The sequence below is a fragment of the Saimiri boliviensis genome, chromosome X, assembly GCF_048565385.1.
Source record: "Saimiri boliviensis isolate mSaiBol1 chromosome X, mSaiBol1.pri, whole genome shotgun sequence".
In the NCBI taxonomy this organism is placed as follows: domain Eukaryota; kingdom Metazoa; phylum Chordata; class Mammalia; order Primates; family Cebidae; genus Saimiri; species Saimiri boliviensis.
Genome location: NC_133470.1, coordinates 82,496,960 through 82,519,413, shown reverse-complemented (window position 1 = coordinate 82,519,413; position 22,454 = coordinate 82,496,960). Strand labels below are relative to the sequence as shown.

General features: G+C 45.8%; 1 protein-coding gene and 1 long non-coding RNA gene across 2 annotated transcripts in view; one reads left to right on the top strand and one right to left on the bottom strand.

The window, feature by feature from the left end:
• The first annotated feature begins 104 nt into the window (after positions 1–104).
• The window catches only part of LOC141582697 (uncharacterized), a 34,587-nt gene continuing 12,237 nt past the window's right edge, over positions 105–22,454 (top strand). The window contains exons 1-2 of the long non-coding RNA XR_012515594.1: positions 105–229; positions 20,733–20,977. This is a non-coding gene — a long non-coding RNA (uncharacterized LOC141582697). The remainder of the gene's footprint in view (positions 230–20,732; positions 20,978–22,454) is intronic.
• Positions 9,968–21,706, bottom strand: LOC120361814 (histone-lysine N-methyltransferase PRDM7). Its single transcript, XM_074391495.1, is given in 12 exon segments — positions 9,968–10,213; positions 11,975–12,032; positions 12,034–12,168; positions 13,335–13,402; positions 13,803–13,964; positions 13,966–14,075; positions 14,291–14,392; positions 15,807–15,963; positions 19,261–19,310; positions 20,721–20,828; positions 21,150–21,273; positions 21,641–21,706. Coding segments are annotated over 12 exon segments (1,386 nt in total).

Sequence of the window (22,454 nt, the reverse complement as noted above, 5' to 3'; positions counted from 1 at the left end):
GGCGGGGCTGAGGCGGAGCCGGGGGCGGGGCGGCCGGTGGTGGGGGTGGGGCCGGGAGTGTGGGGCGGGGCCGGGGGCGAGGCGCGGGGGTTGGGGGGCCGCGGGCCAGCGGGTGGGGCAGGATTGGGGTCCGCGCCAGGTTTGGAGGCCCACAGGTTTGCCATGGAAGCCCCTTACGGGGAAGTACGGTTAAGATTAGCCGAGACAAAGCGGACTTGACCCAAGCCAGGTAAGCAAGTTCTATTCACCTGCTGGGCTGCCCCCTAACGATCAGAGGAGGCAGCCCCAGCTTACAAAATGAGGGTGTATACGAAGTTAGGGGGGCGGAAGGGAGTTTCGGGACCTACATAATCTACCAGCTTGTAACAGGAACAGGTCGTTTTTCAGCTTTCGACAGACTTACATTATTCTGTGACTTTTGTGGCGCCAGTTTAAAAAAAACCAGGCCCTGTAAACAGGAGTCTGAAGGGAGGTTCGTTTTCCCGTGGCCGCCCCAGGTGGCTGCGTTCAGGCGGTGCTCAATCGCAGCAGGTCCGGCAGCTTTGCTGTGGCGCCTAGACAGGAATGCAGCTGCAGAGCAATCCGAGTGGGGCTTCAGCTGCCCCTAACGATCCGGTGTTTCAGTAGGTAATGGAAGAGGGGCTGCTTCTTGCTGGATGGGGGCACGTTTGTTTGGGAGGCTAGGTTGCAGGGGTTGCCGTTCCAGGAGCTGTTGGTGTTCTTGGAGCGGCTTCATATCTTGTATTGCCCCATGGGTGAAAGCTTTAACACGGTCTTGTAAAAACTGGGTGAGGAGTGGTAAGAGGCAGGGGAAAAATGCTAGAAGGACGGGGTTCTGGCGGGGCCTACGAGGGGCAGTAGCCAGGGCACCCAGGAGTTTTGGAATCACTCGAGGCAGGTGGAATGACTAAGTTTTTGTGCTCGGTCACTGAGTTTTTTTTTTTTTTTTTTTTAGACGGAGTTTTGCTCTTGTTACCCAGGCTGGAGTGCAATGACGCAGTCTCGGCTCACCGCAACCGCCGCCTCCTGGGTTCAGGCAATTCTCCTGCCTCAGCCTCCTGAGTAGCTGGGACTACAGGCATGCGCCACCGTGTCCAGCTAATTTTTTGTATTTTTTTAGTAGAGATGGGGTTTCACCATATTGACCAGGATGGTCTCGATCTCTTGACCTCGTGATCCGCCCGCCTTGGCTGTACTAGCCCTGATTCATTGTGGTAGAATCAGCACTGTTCATTTAAAAATAGGCATAAACCTTTTTCAGCAGTGGGGAGGTCTAGACCTCTGCAGTTTTGTAGGGTGAATTCTGCTATAAAGAGTCTAGTTGGTTTTGGAGATGAGTGACAGAGTCTGTTTCTTCTAGTGACAATTGGAAGTCTCCGGAGAGATTGCTTATTGGCTTTTTGGCTAAGATCAAGTGTGGAAGTCTTTGGAGAGTGACCGGAAATGTGGTAACGAGGTTCTCAGGCTTCCGGGTCCTGACTCGACACTGGTGGTGACTCTGAGGGCTAGTAATAAGGGAATGGACAGTATTGGTCTTTTTGGGCAGGCATGTAATGTAGCAGGGACAGGGAGTTCTTGGTTTGGAGGACAAGTCTAATGTGGGGGCAAGGTAGACTAGGGTGCAAGTACCTGTCCAGTGGGTGGGAGGCAGAATGGGCTCTGGACCCACAGAGGAAGAAGGTGCCTGCCGTGTTAACGCAGACAGACGAGTGGATTGAGACTAGGTGTTGGAGTGCCTAGTTTCCTCATTTGGAGAGACTAGGATCAGCTTCAGCAACTCAGAGTGAGGAGGAGAGAGAGATCCCTTCGAGGCAGGAATGCAGAGGGCTTGAGTAAAGAGGCCGTGAGCTTCAGGGAAAACTGACTCTGGCATAACATTATGTGACAAAGAAGGATGTCAAAGTATTTTACCCCATTACTAGTTTATTTGCCACGTTTTCTTATTTATTTATTTAATTTATTTATTTTTGAGATGGAGTCTCTGTCACCGGGCTGGAGTGCAGTGGTGTGATCTCAGCTCCCTGCAGCCTATACTCTCTGGGTTCAAGCGTTTCTCCTGCCTCAACCTCCTGAGCAGCTGGGATTACAGGCACCTGCCATCTTGCCCAGCTAATTTTTTTATTTAGTAGAGAAGGGGTTTCATCATTTTGGCCAGGCTAGTCTCGAACTCCTGACCTCAGGTGATCCACCCACCTCAGCCTCCCAAAGTGCTGGGATTACAGGTGTGAGCCGCCGTGCCAGGCTACAGTCTTTTATCTTAACCTGAACATTTTATATCTATTGCCCCCAGGTCTTTCTTTAGACAAACTGAACCAATAATCAACCAGAAAATGTTTAAATTTACCTGTAATGACCTGGAAGCCCCTCCCCAGCATTCCCCCACCTCGCCTCCCACTTCTTTGAGTTGTCCTCCTTTCTGGACTGAACAGTGTATTTCTTAATGTATTTGATTGATGTCCCATGCCTCCCTAAAATGCACAAAACCAAGCTGTGCCCCAGCCACCTTGGGCGCATGTTCTCAGGATCTCCTGAGGGCCGTGTCATGGGCCATGGTCACTCATATTTGGCTCAGAATAAGTATCTTCAAATATTTTACAGAGTTTCACTCTTTTTGTTGACACAAGATTAAAGAAACATCCATAAAATAGGAATGCTGGATGATGACAGGAGAAGCGAGAAACTATCAGGCAGCAATTTTACATAACATCAAGAAAGGAGCTGTTAGTATTAGCTACAGAGATGAGCCTGGGCTGATAGGACCCTAATGAACAAACAAAAAGTGGGGATCTGCTGGTGGAGACCTTCTGGGTTCACACAGTGCTAGGTGTGACCCATGCCCACCCAGACTTAATTATACACTCATTGCCCACACTCCCACCAGTGCCATGGCTGTTCCAAGCATGGTATTTAGTATGAAACGGTGGCATCTCAATTCTAAGAAATCTCTACTTTTTTCCTATAAAACCTCATGGTTATTCCACCACCTAATTGGAAAAACCTGTAAAATTAGAACCCCAAATTCCATCATGTGTGGGAATGTCCTGAGTACATCTGCAGTCCCATGCTTGAGTGTGTACTTTTGCTTTGCAATAAAAGCTTCTTGCCTTTGGCTTCATGGGGACTCCTCCCTGAATTCTTTCTATGACAGTGTCAAGAATTTGGAACACAAGCCGTGGCTGGGGTTTCACCAGCATTTAAAGACCAACCCCAAGCCCACCAGCAACTGCAGCCTCAACCTCCCAGACTCAAGCGATCCTCCCACCTCAGCCTCCTGAGTAGCAGGGACCACAGGGGTGTGCCACTACTCCAGGCTATTTTTTTTGAGGGGTAGGTGGGTAGATACAGGGTCTAACTAACTATGTTGTCCATGCTAGTCTTGAACTCCTGGGATCAAGCAATCCTCCCACCTTGGCCTTTTGAAGTGATGGGGTTACACGCATGAGCCGCTGCACCTGGCCCTTGTTAACTTCTGATTAACCCCAGTTCCAGAAATGCCTCCAAGATTTCTACTTTATCTACTGTTCCTTGTGCAGGTGCTTATCATAAAACCTGTACTTAGGTCAAAACTATCTTTACAGCAATGTAGTTTGGGAAGTAAAACAAAAGAAAACAAAACACCCCTGTCTTGATGTTTTGCACAAATTACAGGTTATGATATATATAGCATTCTTGTCTTTTCCTGGAGGGTCAGCTTTAATTGTCCTTATAGACCATGCACACCCTTTCCCTGTGGTATATAAGCCTGGCTAGGGTGGGAAGAGGTAACAGCAAGGAGATCTGCCTGTTCTGCTGTCACTCAAGACCATGCGTCTACTTTTTTTTTTTTTTTTTTTTTTTTTTTTTTTTGGAGATGGAGTTCAATTTGTTGACCTTGGTAGCGCCAGCTGATCCATCAAGTGTAGGGTCCACGACATGTCTCAGGCACTGATCTTAGAACACTTCAGCAAGGCCAGAATCCTGTAGCCTCCAGCTGCATGACACCTAAACCATCATTTCTAATCTTACAGCTAGCATTAGTCCAGCAAAGGCTATGTAGTTCCCAGGCAAGAAGGAGTCTGCTTTGGAAAAGGGCTGTTACTAGAAGCAAGATGGCGTCAGTTAAGTTAGAGCTCTTTCACTGCCCAGCCATAATTTTGCAAAGGTGGTTTCCGTCCCAGCTACCTGGGGGTGCTGAGGTGAGTGGACCGCTTCAGCCCGGGAGGTCAAGGCTACAGTGAGCTGTGTTCACGCTACTCCACTTCAGCCTCAGTGACAAAGCAAGACGCTGTCTCAAAAAATGAAACAATAAGAAGCATGGTCTTTGCTGGGCATGGTGACTCATGCCTATAATCCCAGCACTTTGAGAGATGGGTGGATCACTTGAGGCCAGGAGTTCGAGACCAGCCTGCCCAACACGGTAAAACTCCATCTCTACTAAAAATACCAAAATTACTGGGTGTGGTGATGCATGCCTGTAATCCCAACTACTTGGGAGGCTGAGGCAGGAGAATGACTTGAACTCAGGAGGCAGAGGTTGCAGGGAGCCATTTTTCTCTACTGCCTCATGTATTTTGGGGAGTTACAGCTTGACTGAATCAATCTCAGCAGCTTGCTTTTATTCTCATAGGAAAAAAACCACTAATGGCATTTCTACGGATTTTCCTTAAGTTTGTCAACTGAAGAATGATGAGGTTTCACAGATTTGGAAAGGAGAGCTCTATTTCTCATCAAGAGTTGCAGCCTGGTCATTTGGACAGGCGGGAAAGCATTGTCTCTGGCCAGAAGCCAGAAATAGGCACGTCAAGGGGCAGAAGACTGAGACAGGGATTTATACCGAATGGCTTGGCCAGATTTACATACCCCTATAAACTATAAGAGGAGTTATGAATATTTATGAGAGGAGAAATGTGTGCATTTGTGACTGAGCTTCCTGCCTCTCTCTGGGTCCAGTGTTCAAAAAATGTCACTGTTAGCACGACTTGAAGGTGGAGTTTTTGGGACTCTGACCTCCAAGGTGAAGTAGAGAATGCAGTGACCCTCACTATGCATTCTCTGTAGATTGGCTGGAACCACTGCCTTGTTGGTGGTCTTTTAGTAGGGAGGAATGCAGTTAATTGTATTGAAACTGCAAAAGGGCCATAGCAGTTGTGGTGGTGGAGTTCCTCAAGAGGGCGGGTTTCTCCCCAGCTCTACCAAAAATATACAAGATTAGTTGAGTGTGGTGGTGCATGCCTGTAATCCAAGCTACCCGGGAGGCTGAGTCAGGAGAATTGCTTGAACCCGGGAGTCAGAAGTTGCAGTGAGCCAAGATGATGCCATTGCTCTCCAGACTGGGCACCAAGAGTGAAACTGTCTCAAAAAAAAAAAAAAAAAGTGGGTGGTTTCAGTGTAGCCCTTGGGGAAGAAAGCCTAATGGTGGGTAGTGAGGAAGAGGGCATAGCAAGTAGTGTCTGAGCTCCTGTAACATCATGGCTGGGAACTCAGTTCTCAAGCTTTCTCTGGAGTGTCCTTGCCACAAGGGTTTCTGTTCAATTGGTTGTGGAGTTGTTTAAAAGTGTGTACGACCTCCCAGCTCACTCTCTTCCTCCTGCTCTGGCTATGCGATGTGTCTGCTTCTCCTTTGTCTTCCACCATAATTGTAAGTTTTCTGAGGCCTCTCCAGAAGCCAAGCAGATGCTGCAGTGCTTCCTGTACAGCCTGCAGAACCATGAGTTAGTTACACTTCTTTTCTTTATAAAGTACCCAGTCTCAGATATTTCTTTGTAACAATGTGAGAACAGAGTAATACAGATAATTAGTACCAGGACGGGGGCATTGCTATAAAGATACCTGAAAATGTGGATGTGACTTTGGAACTGGGTAACAGGCAGGGTTTGGAAGACTTTGAGGGGCTCAGAAGAAGACAGGAAGATGAGGGAATGTTTGGAACTTCCTAGAGACTGGTTAAACAGTTGTACCAAAAAGCTGATAGTGATAAGTATAGTGACACAAGGTTGACGAGGTCTCAGATGGAAATGAGGGACTTATTGGGACTGGAGCAGAAGTCATTTTTGTTATGCTTTAGCAAAGAACTTGGTGGAATTGTGCTTCTGCCCTAGGGATCTGTGGAAGTTTGAACTTGAGATGATGATTTAGGGTAAAGGCGGAAGAGAATTCAAGATGCAGCCTAATTGCTTTTAACAACCTATGCTCATATGTGTGAGCAAACAAATGATTTAAAATTATAACTTATATTTAAAGGGGATGCAGAGGGTAAAAGTTCAGAATATTTGCAGCCTGGCCAAGTGGTAGAAAAAAAAACCCATTTTTAGGGGAGGGTCTCAAGAAATCTGCATAAATTTGCATAAGTGAAAAGGAGCCAAGTGTTAATAGCCAGGACAATGGGGAAAAGGCCTTGAAGGCATTTCAAAGACCTTAAAGGCAGCTCTTCCCAGCACAGTCTGAAGGCCTAGGAGGGCTGGATGGTTTGGCGGCCAGGCCCAGATCCCTGCTGTCCTGTGAGCCTCGAGACCCTGGTCCCTGCATCCTGGCCACTCCAGCTTCAGCTGTGTCTCAAAGGGCCCAAGTACAGCTCTGGTGGCTGCTTCAGAGGGCGCAAGCCATAAGCTTTGGCAGCTTCCATGTGGTGTTAAGCCTGCGCTTGCACAGAGTGCAAGAGTTGAGTCTTGGGAACCTCTGGCTAGATTTCAGAGGATGTCCAGAAAAGCCTGGATGTACAGGAAGGAGCCTGCTGCAGGGGTGGAGCCCTCATGGAGAACCTCTACTAGGGCAGTGGAGAGAGGAAATGTGGGGTTGGTGCCGCAACACCGAGTCCCCACTGAGAAGCTGCCTATTGGAGCTATGTGAGAAGGGCCACCATCCTCCAGGCCCACCAGTAGCTTGCATCTGTGCCTGGAAAAGCCTCAGGCACTCAATGCCAGCCCATGAGAGTAGCTATGGGGGTGCTGAATCCTGCCAAATTACAGGGTCATAGCTGCCAAAGGCCTTGGGAGCCCACCCCTTACAGGCCTGCATGTGGGATATGGAGTCAAAGGAGATTATTTTGGAACTTTAAGATTTAATGACTGCCCTGTTGGGTTTTAGAATGAGGCCCGGAGCTCCTTTCTTTTGGCTGATTTCTCCATTTTGAAATGGGAATATTTACCCAATGCTTGTACGCCTATTGCATCTTGGAAGTACATAACTTGTTTTTGATTTTACAGGCTCATAGGTGGAAGAGATTTGCCTGTGTCGGATGAGACTTGGAACTTTGAACTTTTGAATTAATGCTGAAATGAGTTAAGACTTTGAGGGACTGTTGGGAAGGCATGATTGTAGTTTTGCAGTGGGAGAAGGACATGAGATTTGGGGGGCAAGGGTTGGAATAATGCAGTTTGGGTCTGCAGCCCATCAAATCTCATGTCGAATTGTAATCCCAAGTGTTGGAGGTGAGGCGTGGCGGGAGCCAGCTGGATCATGCCGTGGATTTCTTATGAAGGGTTCAACCCCATCCTCACTTGGTACTGCTTTCATGATAGTAGTGAGTTATCATGAGACCTGGTCATTTAGAGGTGTGAGACATCTCCCTCCTCACTCTCTCTCGCTCCTGCTCCATGTGAGACATCTCACTCCACTTTGCCTTCTGCCATAGCTGGAAGCTTGCCAAGGCCCTCCTGCAAGCAGAAGCCGCTATGCTTCCTGTACAGCCCGACCTTCAGAACACAGTCATGGCTTAGATCAATGCAGCGGAACAGAGAAGGCTGACTGTAATGATATTTATATATAGATCTAAAGCTTCTTTACTTGAAATGTTCCTGAACTGGCTGATAGGTAGGAAAATCCATTAAATGTTCTAGATTGTAAAAGAAGGTGAGTAAGAAAAATAGCTCAGAGCAGTCTGAGCTATGTGAGGTGTGCAAGTTTTATCAGGCCCAGAGTGGTTTGAGTGTGGGACTTAAGTCCTGCTCTCTACACCTATGCCTGGGGGCAGTTGTTTAAAGGCGTTTGTTCCATCCCTGAGCTCAACAGCTAGAAACCCTCTCCACTGACTGACCTGTGGACTCAGAATGGGTTTCCAACTATTCGCCTTGGTTTTTATTTTCATAGAAATTTCCCCTCATTAAATGCCTGATGGTTAGTGCCATCTAGCAGCTATCACTTACCACCAAGTCCCAACTAAGGATTGAGCTGGCTTTGAATGAACAAGAGGCAACTGAATGAGAAAAGGAACTTAGATTGTTCAGAGTGGGGAACTGACTGGATTCCGAGCACTCCATTTCCCCTCTTTGCTTTTAGAGCCCTTCTTTCACTTCAAGAATCAGATTCAGAATCAAAGGCAGAGGTTTTTCGGGCGGCAAAGCCAGTGGCCCACGCATCTGGGGCACTTACTCCTCCTCCACACCACCCTGTTTAACTTTCTTCTGAGGGGAACTTCAGCACATTTCAGTCATGTGTCTGCTGCAGGGACAGGGAGGCTTGATTCCTAAGCCTCCCCTGGAGGACAGGAAGACCTAGGCCTGCAGGGATGGTCTTTCTGCCCTCCTCGAACTTGGCTGGGTCTTGACAGAGAGTGTGCATCTTAATTAAAAAAAACTTTTCCTTTATTTATTTTCATAATCTTTTTTTAGAAAATAGTAAAGTGTTTGTTTTTGCATTTTTGTGTCTCTGTAGAAGGAGAGGGAGGATCTAGGATTCCCCTGGAGGAAGCAGGGGCATTCCTTCCCTGATTGCAGTCTTCCCTCAAGTGGAGACACACACACGCAAGTACATGCACATACACCCTTGAAATCCCTTGCACCCATACAGATATATATACTGAGGGCACACACCCCCACACCCATGCCTGCTGGCTTAACACATATAGCACATGTGAACACATATATACACATATGCATGTTCCATCTGGCTTTCACCTCTGGGGCTACAGAGATTGGAGGAAATCAGGAGAAGAGACGAGAGGAGCCAAGGGAGAGAATGGCAGCAGAGGAGAGGGGTCCATTAGGGGAAGAGGCCACACTCCTCAGGGAACTCCCTTTCCTGATATGACTCTCTAAAATCCTATGTTTCTCTTCCTGGACCTGGGAATTGATTCTCCAATAATTAAACCAGATAGACTCCAAGCTTATCTCTTTCTGGGGGTTGAATTCCTGTGGAGACTTGAGCTGAACAGATGAGTTCTCTGTGACCCTTCTGGACTCTTCTGCCTTCACTGACAAGGGAAGAATAAGGTGTACACACTTGGGCTTCAGATTTGTATGGAGACAAAATTTATTAGAACAGGAAGCAAAAAACAACCAACAGTGGAGGGGAGCAGTGTGGGAAAGAACCACATGTTGACATTCCTCTGAACACTTACAAACTCTCCTGTTTTTCTTCCTCATCTCTAGTCACGAAAGTGGCGGATTTGTTTAATCATCTATTTCTGATCTCTTTACACTCTTGGGGAATGTAAGGGGTCAGTAGACTTCCTCTGAAGCCAGAGTTGGGGGGTGCAAGTGTGTGGTGACCACATTTGTCTTCTTGTGGCTATTGAGATGAGTTTTGTTACTAATGACTTACTCATCCTCCCTGCAGACATAGGGCTTCTCCCCCATATGTGTCCTCTGGTGACTGAGGAGGTTTGACTTCTGGCTAAAGCCCCGCCCACACTCCCTGCAGTCATAGGGCTTCTCCCCTGTGTGTGTCCTCTGGTGTCTGAGGAGGTTTGACTTCTGGCTAAAGCCCCGCCCACACTCCCTGCAGACAGAGGGCTTCTCCCCCGTGTGTGTCCTCTGGTGTGCAATAACATCCGACATATCACTGAAACCTTGCCCACACTCTCCATAGTTGGCTTTTGCAATTCTTGAGATTCCCACCCCCACAAATAATTTGCCTGTGTCCACTGGATTCACTTTCTGGCCTTTTCTGGACTCTCCTTCCATCATTCTTTCTTCCACTCTAGAGCTCCCCACTTGTCCTTTGGGTGGGTTAGAAAAGGCCCTTGCAATCTCCCTCTGCCATGTCCTTGTATTCAAGAGTTTGGACCTTTCTTTGATCTCTTGACCTTTGGTTTTGTCATTAGAGTTGCATGGATCAAAATATCGCTGCTCCTCTTTCTGTTTCCCCGGGCAGGGATTCTCTGGTTGGAGGAGTTTTCTTGTAGATGTTCCTGGGAAGTTCTGAGAGGAATGATTGCGTTCCACACGATGACTGAGAAATTTCTCACTTGAGAAGGCCAGGCAGCATGAGGGACATGGATGAATCTCTGGCTTTGGTTCTGAAAGAGAAAGTTTTTGGTCAGGGTAGATATTTTGGTCAGGCCTTACCACATATGAAGTCATGAAGATCAAATGAAGAACCAATCATTCTTCATATGTTAACAATGCAAGCTCGCTCCCACCAAGTGCTGGATGGACCTTTACGGTCTATTTTTCCATTCCACTTTTATTCACTGCATCTTACAAAATCCAGAAATCCCACATCTTGGGCCTTTTCTGTATATTAGCCAGGCTAGGTAACCTCAAGCAGCATCAGAGGCAGTGTCATTCCTCACACAGATGGAACTGCAGTGAACTTTCCCCCACACTACAGGTATCTTCCAAGTCCTCTAAAACCCTCCCTGATCACCCTCTACCACATCTTTCCTCCCTGGTCCCTGGGCACTTTCACTGACACAAGGTCTTCCGCTATTTTATTCTATTAAAAAATAACACTCTTGATGACTTAGGTGAGATTGTCCTTAGAGACTTCCAAAGAGGGGAAAAGAATGATTAGGAGCACTCAACCTGGAGATCCACAAATGTGGTTAAAGAGAAGATGTGTGAGCAAATCTGAATTTGAGTCTCCTCGTTCAAAATGACATATTTAATGGAGGACTGTTATGTGCTTGGTTCTCCATCAGAAAGTGGGATTCAGGTTGGCCAGCACAGAACGGTCCAGGTCCCACTGACTAAAGGGCCTGCTGCCCCAACTAGGTGCATGGGCTGCTTTTATTTCAGATTCCACAGATCATAAAATGAGAATATGCTCTTTCTCAGGCTGCATATCAAGTATTTATGCTTGATTTATTTCATTCAGTCTGAGCCCATTTCAAATACAATAGGAAATCTTGTTTCAAAAAATATCCCTAATCAGGCTTACTTCCGTGCTCCCCCCTTCATTCTGTCACTGTTCCCTCTCACCCAGAAACTGGAGTAGCTCTGAGGGGATGACCAACTGCAGTCTGTTTTCCAAAAATGAGCCAAAGCTGAAGTCTTTCTGGCCTCAGGACCTATGAACTGGCTGCGCCCAGTGCCCGGAACCCTTTCCCCACAGGCACGTGCACTTCTCAAATGTTGTCTCCTGAGAGAAACCTTCCCTGACAGTCCCCTACCACACTCTACCCCAGGTACTCTTCCTGGATTCAGTTTCTTCAAAGCACTAATCGCTGTCTGATATTACGCATATGTCTGTATGTGTTCATATGGTTCCCTGATTTACATGTCATCTGTTCAAGAGTAGTTTTTCTGATTGTCTTGATCAACTCATATTTACACTTCTTGCAACTTTTATTTACTACATCTTAAAAAATCCAGAAACCCCACATCTTGGGCCTTTTCTACATATCAGCTAGACTAGGCAACCTCAAGCAGCATCAGAGGCAGTGTCTATGTGCAACGTCATCTGGCACAGAGTAGGAATTCACATGGCAGCTAACTGAGATAATGAATGAATGAATAACAACACATGCATATCATTAAGAAATGAAAAGGAATGCCAGAAGAAACTACCTTGTTGGGAGAGCTGGAGGTGTTTGAGAACTTGATTTTTGTCTTTATTTTGTGCATGAAGTACTTAGAATATAAAATCAAAAATTTAAAAACATAAAAGTCGTTCCAAAGCGGCAAAGGTGTGTAACATGAAGCTTTAATCTTGGAAGCCACTGATCTGAAATTTTACTGACTTTAGATGTCATTTTACTCTACATAAGAGTTAAATCACAAAAATTCTCAAGGATAATTCTTTCTTGTCCTTTTAAAAGAGTAATAGTGATGCCTACCTCTCCCTGCCATGAGCTCTTTCTTCCACTTGCTGCCCCACTTGATGCCCAGTTCCTGGCCATATTCATCCCCATACCAGACTAGCAGTTCACAGCCTGGCCTAATGACTTGGCAGGTTCTATAAAAGATCTGCCTGTGGTACTGGAAGGCCACAAGGTTCTGCTCCTCATCATCCCGGGCACAGTTCACATACCTGGGGTCAAGGCAGCAAAGGGAAAGAAAAGAGGCAGTGAGTTCTCAGTATCTGTCAGATCCAGGTCTGGCCCATCACCTGCTGGTCTAGACCTCTGTGGTCTAGTGCTGACCACTCCCCGCCAACTCCTCTGGGAGCCTTCTGTTCTTTCCTAAATCTCTTTCACAAGGTCATATGAACTTACGATTCTGATTACAGTGCTCATGCTGCCTGGAATGTGTCCCTGCCGTGCGCAATCAACCATTTTTTCAAAGCCCACCTCTGGACTTACCTCCACCTTGATTGACCATAAAACACATCAATGCCTAGCTTCTCTAAACTCTAAATTAATTGTTTTATGCCACAGAAGTTGGTGCTTGATCATGTACTCTGCTTCTAGATTAGCGTACGTCATTCTACGTTCAGCCCTAGTCCATCTTGCTTTGAGAAGCCTTCCTCAGTCATCCTACAGTTCACCCAGGTGCCGTTCACCTGCCTTGCCCAGGTTTCCAGAGAAACTTAGAAGCCTCTTTCTCTTGGCCCGATAACAGAAGAATAATAGTTTATTCATTTTTCGATTCTCTGGCAAAATGAGAGCCCACTGTGGAAAGGGGCTGGGTCATCCTGCAGCTCACGTCTCCTTAGGCTTCGTTTTTAATTTTACTGAGGCCAGGAAGATTTGCTGCCCTCACAGATTAAAGGTCCTTTGTTTTGGGTTGTCTTGGTAATGTGTGCTTCTAAAAAAATAAGAAAATTGCGGTTAAATGTTCCTATAACCAATGTTTCATGTCTGTCTGCAATACATCCTCCACGTAGGACATGGGTTGTATGATCCGTTCAAGTATGAACTTCACTTCCTAACCTGGAACATACTAAGTGCTTAATAAATGTGGATTACATAAATTAAAGCATGAATGCAGTGTCCCCGTGAATCTAGGCTTCTCAAGGTTTATCTTGGTGCCTCAATTTTGTCTAGCATACAGATTTATGTTTTGATACCAATAAATCATAATATCTATATTTTCATCTTTTATTTCTAAATGTTGATGGTATAAAACAGCACTGTGTGGAGAAAATAGAAACACGGAATGTGGAAATCATTGAGGGCGCCATGATGAGAAGGAAGGAAATCTGGGATTGTGAGAGAGGAAGGTTGGTTCTGAAACTCAGAGAGCTCCTGGCCTTACCTCATCCAGTTGGCTCAGGATTTATCCTTTCCATCCACATACTCATAGCAGTTTCTCCCTTTGGTGATCTGAGTTTCAGAAAAATGAGGTAAAGGCTTTTTAGAGAGTAAAAATCAGAAGAATTATTTTACTCCATGTCATCAGTGGCCTTTGGGCCTGCATGGCTTCAGCTGCCAGTTGAGACCACATGGTATGCACCGTAGTCATCACCCGCACATCTGAGTTGATTCATCCAGTCAGAGCAGAAGCCCCACAAGGGAGGATGCACTTATTGTCTTTGTACCACTCTGCTCCCACATACCCTCTGATCTCTAAATAGAAGTTCCATGTTCATGCAAAGACCCTTGAGTACACAGAGCTAACCACTTTATCTCTGCCTGTAACCTAACGTGAAGATGGTACTGTCCCAGCAAAGGCACAGAAGGGATGTGGGAAGACAGAACAGGGGAAATGGCAGGTAATTCTTACCAGCCAGGAGTATCCACTGTTGGCTGCCTCTTCATCTTCTGTAATTCGGCCCTCATAGAGTCCAAAGTGCAGACCCAGCGGCAGATCAGAGGCCTCATTCCATACTCCAAGCCCAGCCTGAGGGATGCCTGATGGCCCAATTCTCAGCCCATGGGGCAGGCTTGAGAGCTGCATGGTTGGGTTGCCCCTTGTCCACTGCACTGTCCTTCACAAATGTCAGGGGCCCGTGAGCAGCGCAGCTGTCAATGAAGAAGTTCTGACACATCTCACAATCTGGAAGTGAGGGCAGCAGGGATTAGGAAAGTTATAATCCAAGTTCCTTGATTAAGGATATAAGAACTTCAGAAAGAGCTCGGCACTCACATTACTTAGCCCCAGTCCTGTACTCTAACTCATTAGAGTAAGAGAATGTTTTGGGGGCCAAATGATGAAATTATTGTACCAGGACATAACAGCCAACTGTGTGAGTGGCCAAGAGGGTCACTTACAGAGGTAGTCATCATCCTGGGGCTCGCTGACCTCTTTGTATGCATGACCCTTTCTTTCTCGCAGGCTATACATCTGTCCTTCAGTCTCCTTCCTCCTGAGTTCTAGGTTGGAGAAAAGGAAATGGGTAAAATTGGGAGTCTGGGGTGTTCGTTCCTGTTTCATAAGAAAATGTGAAATCTCCTGCCATCAAATGAGCATCTACTTTGCTACATATTCCAGTCCCCCCTCTTTACTGCTTCAGAGGGACTTAGACCCCACACCAGCACTGACTGCAGATGCCTATTCAATTTTTTTTTTCTTTTTTTGAGACAGAGTTTCACTTTTGTTACCCAGGCTGGAGTGCAATGGCGCGATCTCGGCTCACCGCAACCTCCTCCTCCTGGGTTCAGGCAATTCTCCTGCCTCAGCCTTCTGAGTAGCTGGGATTACAGGCACGCGCCACCATGCCCAGCTAATTTTTTGTATTTTTAGTAGAGACGGGGTTTCACCATGTTGACCAGGATGGTGTCGATCTCTTGACTTCGTGATCCACCCGCCTCGGCCTCCCAAAGTGCTGGGATTACAGGCTTGAGCCGCTGCGCCTGGCCTATTCAATTTTAGTTCTGACCGTTACCATTATCTCATTAACCTCCCAACCTTTCTACTTGTAAAATGTTTCCTTCATGCATTTAGTCCTTAAGAAAATATTTCTTGAGGGCACATTACATCTTAGGCATTGAACAAAGCCTGGACATACAACACTAAGAAAATATGGTCTCTACAGGGGATCTTCTATAAACTAATAGACATTTTATGGAAGAGGAAATGCAGAAATGCACAAAGGAATATCTATTATCGGAGAGGTACTTATTGAACACTTTGCATGTATCAATTCATTTATATTTAATTATTTCAAACAGCATATGAACTATATGTACTTGATCTCGTTTTACAGATTACCATTCAAGAGCTCAGAGATTTTATAAGATTTGCCCAGGGCCCCAATGCTTCTGTGTGGATTATAACCCAAATGAGTGACTTCAAAATTAATGTTCTTACATGCTATTCAATACTGTATCCAAGGCTGGACATGGTGGCTCAAGCCTGTAATCCCAGCATTTTGGGAGGCTGAGGTGAGCAGGTCACTTGACCAGGAGTTCGAAACCAGCCTGGCCAATATGGTGATACCCTGTCTCCACTAAAAATACAAAAATTAGCTGGGCTTGGTGGTGCATACCTATAATTCCAGCTACTTGGGTGACTGAACCATGAGAATTGTTATTACCTGGGAAGCAGAGGTTGCAGTGAACCAAAATCACGCCACTGCACTCAGCCTGGGTGACAGAGTGAGACTTGGTCTCAGTGAACAAATAAATAAATAATTTTAACAAAATGCTGCATCTAACTTCTGGTCTCACAATTGAGTCCCGCTTAAGCCCAGGCTATCCAAACTCTACCCCACATATGCAGACCATACTCATCAACCTTTCTAGAGGACATAGAGGGATTAAAGTCCCCCTAAATATTTTTTCTTACCCGGTTTTACTCTAGAGTGCTGTCCAGAGGTACTCGCTTCTCCAGGAGGGGACACTGGTCTTTGAACCTGCTCTGAGCCACTTGTATTCAGTACATTTGCTGTTCCTGACAATTTCTTCAAACTAGATTCATTACTGAATGACGCCTTGGGCATTCCCTTGAATGTGAGTCACATATTAAACAACAACATGCATTTCTTTAGTTCTTTAAGGCTTGCAACGTTTTTTCATATGCATGACTCTAGTTAATGCTCCAAACCTTGGAAATACCTAGAGTATCTAAATCCTAGAGGGAAAAGAGAAGGTCTAAGTGGGTAGTGAATCTGGGACTATAACAGATGTCTTAAGGCTCTTTCCTTCAACTTTCTTTCAAAATTCTCTATAGAAGCTAAAGGGAGGGAGGAAGAAAACTTGGGAAGACTATCTGGAGAATCAACGGGTCTGTGAAAGAAGAGGGTAAGGGCTAACAGAGAGAAGGAGGGAATCTTCTATAAACTAGTAGACATTTGACGGAAGGGGAAATGTGGAAAAACACAGAGGGACAAGGCACATCTGGAAAATGAGGTAAAAGAGCAGTAAGGCTGGGAACAGAACAGAGATCACCGGCAAAAATGTATCTAGACAACAAAGAAAGTGATGTCAGAATTGCACATTGCCATATCTTGGAAAGAATATTTGGTTTTGGAATTACTTAGTTCCTATATCAGTTCTGCTTGTCTGCTTGAATAAGGGTGTATTGTTAGCTAATTCTCTTTAGTTTCCCAATCCAGAAACTGGCATACATGCTAATTTTTTTGAGAGGGAGTCTCACTCTGTTGCCTAGGCTGGAGTGCACTGGCACGATCTCAACTCACTGCAGCCTCTGCCTCCCGTATTCAAGAGATTCTCTGGCTTCAGTCTCCTAAGAAGCTGGGATTACCGGCACGTGCCACTACACCTGGCTAATACTTATTTTATTTTATTTTTTGGTGAAATGGAGTTTCATTCTGTCACCCAGTCTGGAGTGTTGTGGTGTGATCTCGGCTCACTGCAACGTCCACCTCCCGGGTTCAAGCAATTCTCCTGCCTCAGCCTCCTGGGCAGCTGGGACTACAGGTATGCACCACCATGCCCAGCTAATTTTTGTATTTTTATTAGAGACAGGGTTTCGCTAGGTTGGGCAGGCTGGTCTTGAACTCCTCACCACAATTGATGTACCCATCTTGACCTCCTGAAGTGCTGGGATTATAGGTGTGTGCCACTGTGCCTGGCCCATGTTCGTTCGTTCTCTTTCTTTCTTTCTTTCTTTCTTTCTTTCTTTCTTTCTTTCTTTCTTTCTTTCTTTCTTTCTTTCTTTTTCTTTCTTTCTTTCGAGAGGGAGTCTTGCTCTGTTGCGTAGGCTGGAGTGCAGTGGCACAATCTCAGCTTACTGCAGCCTCTACCTCCTGGATTCAAGCAATTCTTCTGCTTCAGCCTCCTGAGTAGTTGGGATTGCAGGCATCCACAACCACACCTTGCTAATTTTTGTAGTTTTAGTAGAGATGGGGTTTCACCATATTGGCCAGGCTGGTCTCAAACTCCTGGCCTCAGGTGATCTGCCCACCCTCACCTCCCAAAGAACTGGAATGACAGGTGTGAGCCACCAGGCCTGGTGCTAATTCTTAATATTATAGGGAATATGAAAGATAATAATGTTCACCAAAGTGTTTCATGAGCTACTTAATACAGTGTGAATGTGAGAGTAATAATTTTTTTTGGCTGGGTATGGTGGTGCACGCCTGTAATCCCAGTGCTTTGTGGGGGCTGAGGCAGGTGGATCACCTAAGGTCAGGAGTTTAAGACCAGCCTGGCCAACCTCACCTCTACAAAAAATACAAAACACTAGCTAGGCATGGTGGTGGGTGCCTGTAATCCTAGCTACTTGGGAGGCTGAGGCAGGAGAATCACTTGGACCCAGGAGGTGGAGGTTGCAGTGAGCCAAGATCACATCACTGCACTCCAGCCTGGGTAACAAAAGTGAAACCCTGTCTCAATAAAATAAAATAAAATAAAATAAAATAAAATAAAAAATTATTCTCACAGACTGGGTGTGGTGGCTCACATCTGTAGTCTCAGCACTTTGGGAGGCCGAGGTGGAAGGATTGCTTGAGCCCAGGAGTTCAAGACCCGCATGAGCCACATGGCAAAACCCTGTCTTTATGAAAAAATACAAACATTAGCCAGGTGTGGTGGTGCACGCTTGTGGTCCCAGCTACTCAGGAGGCTGAGGCGGTAGGATGTCACTAACCTAGAAGATGGAGGTTTCAGTGAACTGAGATTGAGCCATTGCACTCCAGCATGGGTGAAAGAGTGAGACCCTGTCTCAAATCTCTGCCCCACCAAAAACAAACAAACAAACAAACAAACATTATCTCATAGTCCTGATATCATGTTCTACAGTTGAAATCTAACTCAAAGATATTTTCAGCATTCCTTGACCCTGTTACCTATAGTTTATTTCATAAATTTGGAATCACTCATTCAGAAAACACTCAGGGGGCTCTCAGAGGCCCTGAGCCAGGCTTAGGAGTTCTAAGAAGAATCAGGTATGGACCAGACTCCTGAAGAGCTCACAGCACAGAGGCAGCAGGCAGGCTAAACAAATGATTCCAGACAGCATGAGAGTTCCCTTACTGGAGCCCAGAGGAAGGAGCTGTTACTGCCTTCTACAGGAATGAGCATTTGAAATCAGTTCCAGAAAATATTTTTTCTTAATAGGTGTAACCTATATGAAGTCCTAAACAATTTTCTGGTTTGTTGTTTCTCAGTCTTCAAACTTGAAACTTCTCAGGGCTGGAAGCTGCTTCCTCTGATCAGAATGGGTCCCTTATGAGGGGAGGGACCCTATCTCCTTCTGGGACCATCACAGTATGAATTGTCTATTTACTTGGAAGCTTCCCTTAATCAGAGTGTTTTAGTGCAAATCTCACTGTACTGTAACAGAGAAAAACTGAGGTTGAAAAGTCAGTTGAATGAATGAGGCAAAGATATATGGGTAAGGCAGCATAAACTTTATAAAACTATGAAACTTTTAATGATATTGTAAGTGCTTTAGAGAAGGAGTTTTGGATTAGACTGCATGTGATTCCAGGCCTATAATTGAAGATTTTTATATGTCAGTTTTCTCATCGAGAAAATGGCTATAGTTACAGAAGCTACTTAATAGGAACTATACGTAAAGTTGAATAGGTATGATATGTGAAGTTTATTCATGTAAAATGCTTAAAATAAACTCTTAAATATCGAGAAAATAACACTATAGTAGTGATTATTATTACTGTACTTATTAACTCTTAAAATAATGATGGCCTCAGACATTGTACAAGAGAGATCAGGAAAGGAAGACAGTAGTTCTAGGACATTCTGTACATTCTTCTTTTACCTGTGTTGGATCTAGGAGGAAGATTTCTTGTCAGTAGGATTTGGGAAATACTTACCTTCTGGTGTTTACTCTGTTCCACTCTGAAGGCCATCCCAGGAGGTTTGACTAAAAGGTGATGAGAAATCAGTGGTTTGGTTGGTAAATGTTTCCAAACTCTGGAGGTTTTCTTTTTCTTTCTCTTTTTTTTTTTTTTTTTTTTTTTGAGATGGAGTCTTCCTTTGTGGCCCAGGCTGTGGTGCAGTGGCACAACCTCAGCTCACGGCAACCTCTGCCTCTCGGGTTCAAGTGGTTCTCCTTCCTCAGCCTCCCAAGTTGTTGGGAACTACAGGTGTGTGCCACCACACCTGGCTAATTTTTGTACTTTTAGTAGAGACAGGGTTTCTCCATGTTGGCCATGCTGGTCTTGAATTCCTGACCTCAGGTGATCCACCCACCTTGGCCTTCCAAAGTGCTAGGATTACAAGCATGAGCCACCATGCCTGGCTCTGAATTCTGAACCAGATAGTGATGATTCCAAGTATTATCTGAGGGTGATTTAAAAATATTTTCTGAGGTATCATTAAGGCCTATGCTTCTATTGGGGCATTGCTAATATTCTCAAGATTAAAAAAAATAGAAGAAACTTCATCTTTGTTTCATCCTATATTCATAAAGTATCTATTACATTTATTTTTAAAATGTAAATTGGCCTTTCATGACAAACACATTGAACAACCTCGGAATAGAAGGAAATCACCTCAACATAAAAGGTCACATAAGAAAAGTCCATTTTTAACATCATAGTCAATGATGAAAAATGAAAGCCTTTCTTCTTAGGTCATAAACAAGGTAAGGATTTCCAGTCTTGCTACTTCTATTCAACATAGTGCTGGAAGTCACAGCCAGAGCAATTAGGCAAGGTAAAGAAATAAAAGGCATCCGAATTGAAAGAAAGAAGTAAAATTATCTCTGTTTGCAGATGACATGATCTTACATACAGAAAACTATAAAGATTCATTAGCTGGGTGTGGTGGTGGGCACCTGTAGTCCCAGCTACTTGGGAGGCTGAGGCAGGAGAATTGCTTGAACCCAGGACACAGAGGTTGCAGTGAGCCACTCACTTCTCCAGCCTCAGCCTCCTGAGTATCTGGGATTACAGGCACCCACCACCATGCCCAGCTAATTTTTTTTTTTTTGTATGTTTAATAGAGACAGGGTTTCACCACGTTGGCTAAGCTGGTCTCAAACTCCAGACCTCAAGTGATACGCCTGCCTTGGCCTCCCAAAGTGCTGGGATTTCAGGTGCCAGAGGTCACTCTAAATCTTACGGGGGGCTATGCACGGTGGCTCATGGTGGTGTGCACCACCATGTCACAGCTACTCGAGAGGCTGAGGTGGGAGAATTGCTTGAACCCAGGAGGCAGAGGCTGCAGTCAGCTGAGATTGCACCACTGTACTCCAGCCTGGGTGACAGGGCAAGACTCTGCTTCAAAAATAATAAAAATAAAAAAATAAAAAATTCTGCTTTCCTCTTACCTTGCTGCCTAGGTGTCCATTCTTCATCAGAATCTTCAGTGTCATCCACCTGGAGTTTGATGGCCTGCCTTCGGTGACACATGAAAGCTGGTCGAGTGGCTCTGAGACCTGAAATGAAGCAAAAAGTTTGTTCTAAAAGGGAAGAGCTGGGCAGAGGAACAAAGGGCAGTAGCAATGAAAAGGACCACAAAGCCAGTGCGGCTCAGTCTGAAGAGCTGGCAGAGTCCTGAACAAGGTCAAGATGGGACTTCTGCATGGTCAGTATCCACACTCAGCCCCACACTGACACAAAAGAACACAATTTCCCTCCAGATTTGTCTTCATACAAAAGGGAACTGTGGGCAGATACCACTACCTGAGAACTAAAATGACATAGGACCAAAGACCTGTTTTGTTTGCAGGCTGGTATGGGCCTAGCACTCTGGTTACCTATAGTAATCAGTGCATTATAGTTCCTTTTCACATTCCTATAGCGAGTTTTCTCCCAGTCTCCCATCTCTGCCCGTTCTTCCTTGGAGAAGTATATGGCAATGTCTTTGAAGGCATCTTTGACCTAGAGGAAGTAACAGAGTCCATCAGTGATTTACTAGTACATGTCGAGTGGGTGCTTTTCCTCTACCCTGTGTGTAGGGCTTGGCCTGGGGCCTCTGGGAGTCTCTGTGAAACATAAAGACTTTCCCTTCTTCTCCAGATTGCATCCTGTTTAACTGAGAAGACACTGAGCATTTTCCTAGCTCTCTGCTGACGCAGAGCAGTCACTGATGCCAGTGTTCTTTTCTCTCCAGCGTCCTGGCCAGGACCAGCTGCCCCTGTTCCATGCACATGCAGACAGGGTCACCCAGGGGTACAGGCCAGGAGTCTGCAGCACTCCAGAGACCAGCTCCTGCTATGAGTCTGGCTTTGCCTCCCCCACCTCTCACCATAGGCTTCTGCTCTGTTCTCCCTGTTTCTCCTGGGCTCTCCTCTTGGGACCTTTCAGGGCTCATGGTGCTGGGACTGTCTAGAAGGCCCTGCTTCATTTCCAACTGTGGGAAGGGCCCGATTCTCCCAGCTCCTAAGCCAAAGGCTCCTGTGGAAGGAGAAGGTGCTAAGAGGGGGCAACAGCCCTGACCACTACCCAGAACCAGGTTCTGTCTTCTTCATTTGGCTGGGGTGTTCAGAGCAGGAAGATGTGGGTTCCTGGTGAGGTCTTGAGCACCTCAGGGAGGTCTGGGGGTACTTATGGGATGGGAAGGTCTCTACTGGCCATGAACTACCACCTAATGTAAGCTGGATTTTGTTCTTTCAGTTCCCCTGCAGCTTGGCTCATTTGGAGAGTGGGAGCAGGGTGGTACAGGGGCCTGGAGGGTTGTAGCTATGGGTGTTTAAGGGGAGTCCTAAGGAGTGAGAGCCAGAGGAGTCCTAAGGGAAACTTGAGGCTCCCCGACTGCTGGGACTTGGGTCACACTGAGGAGCAGGGTTTTGTTTCAGCAAGGCAAAATGAACATTTCTCATAGATAGGATTTGGGGATCATAGAGATCCCCAAATCCTATCTATGAGAAATGTTCCTGGGGATTCAGGAAAAATCCAGGAGTAAAGCAGTATGCATCTCTAAGGGGCAGCTATCTCTCAGGCTGAGATTTGGGGTCCCTCAGGCTGAGGGGATTTGAGGTATCTTAGGCTGAAGAAACTGGGGTTGCTGAGATTGAGGGAATTTGGGGTCTTGAGCTGAGGAGCTTTGGCATCCCTCAGTC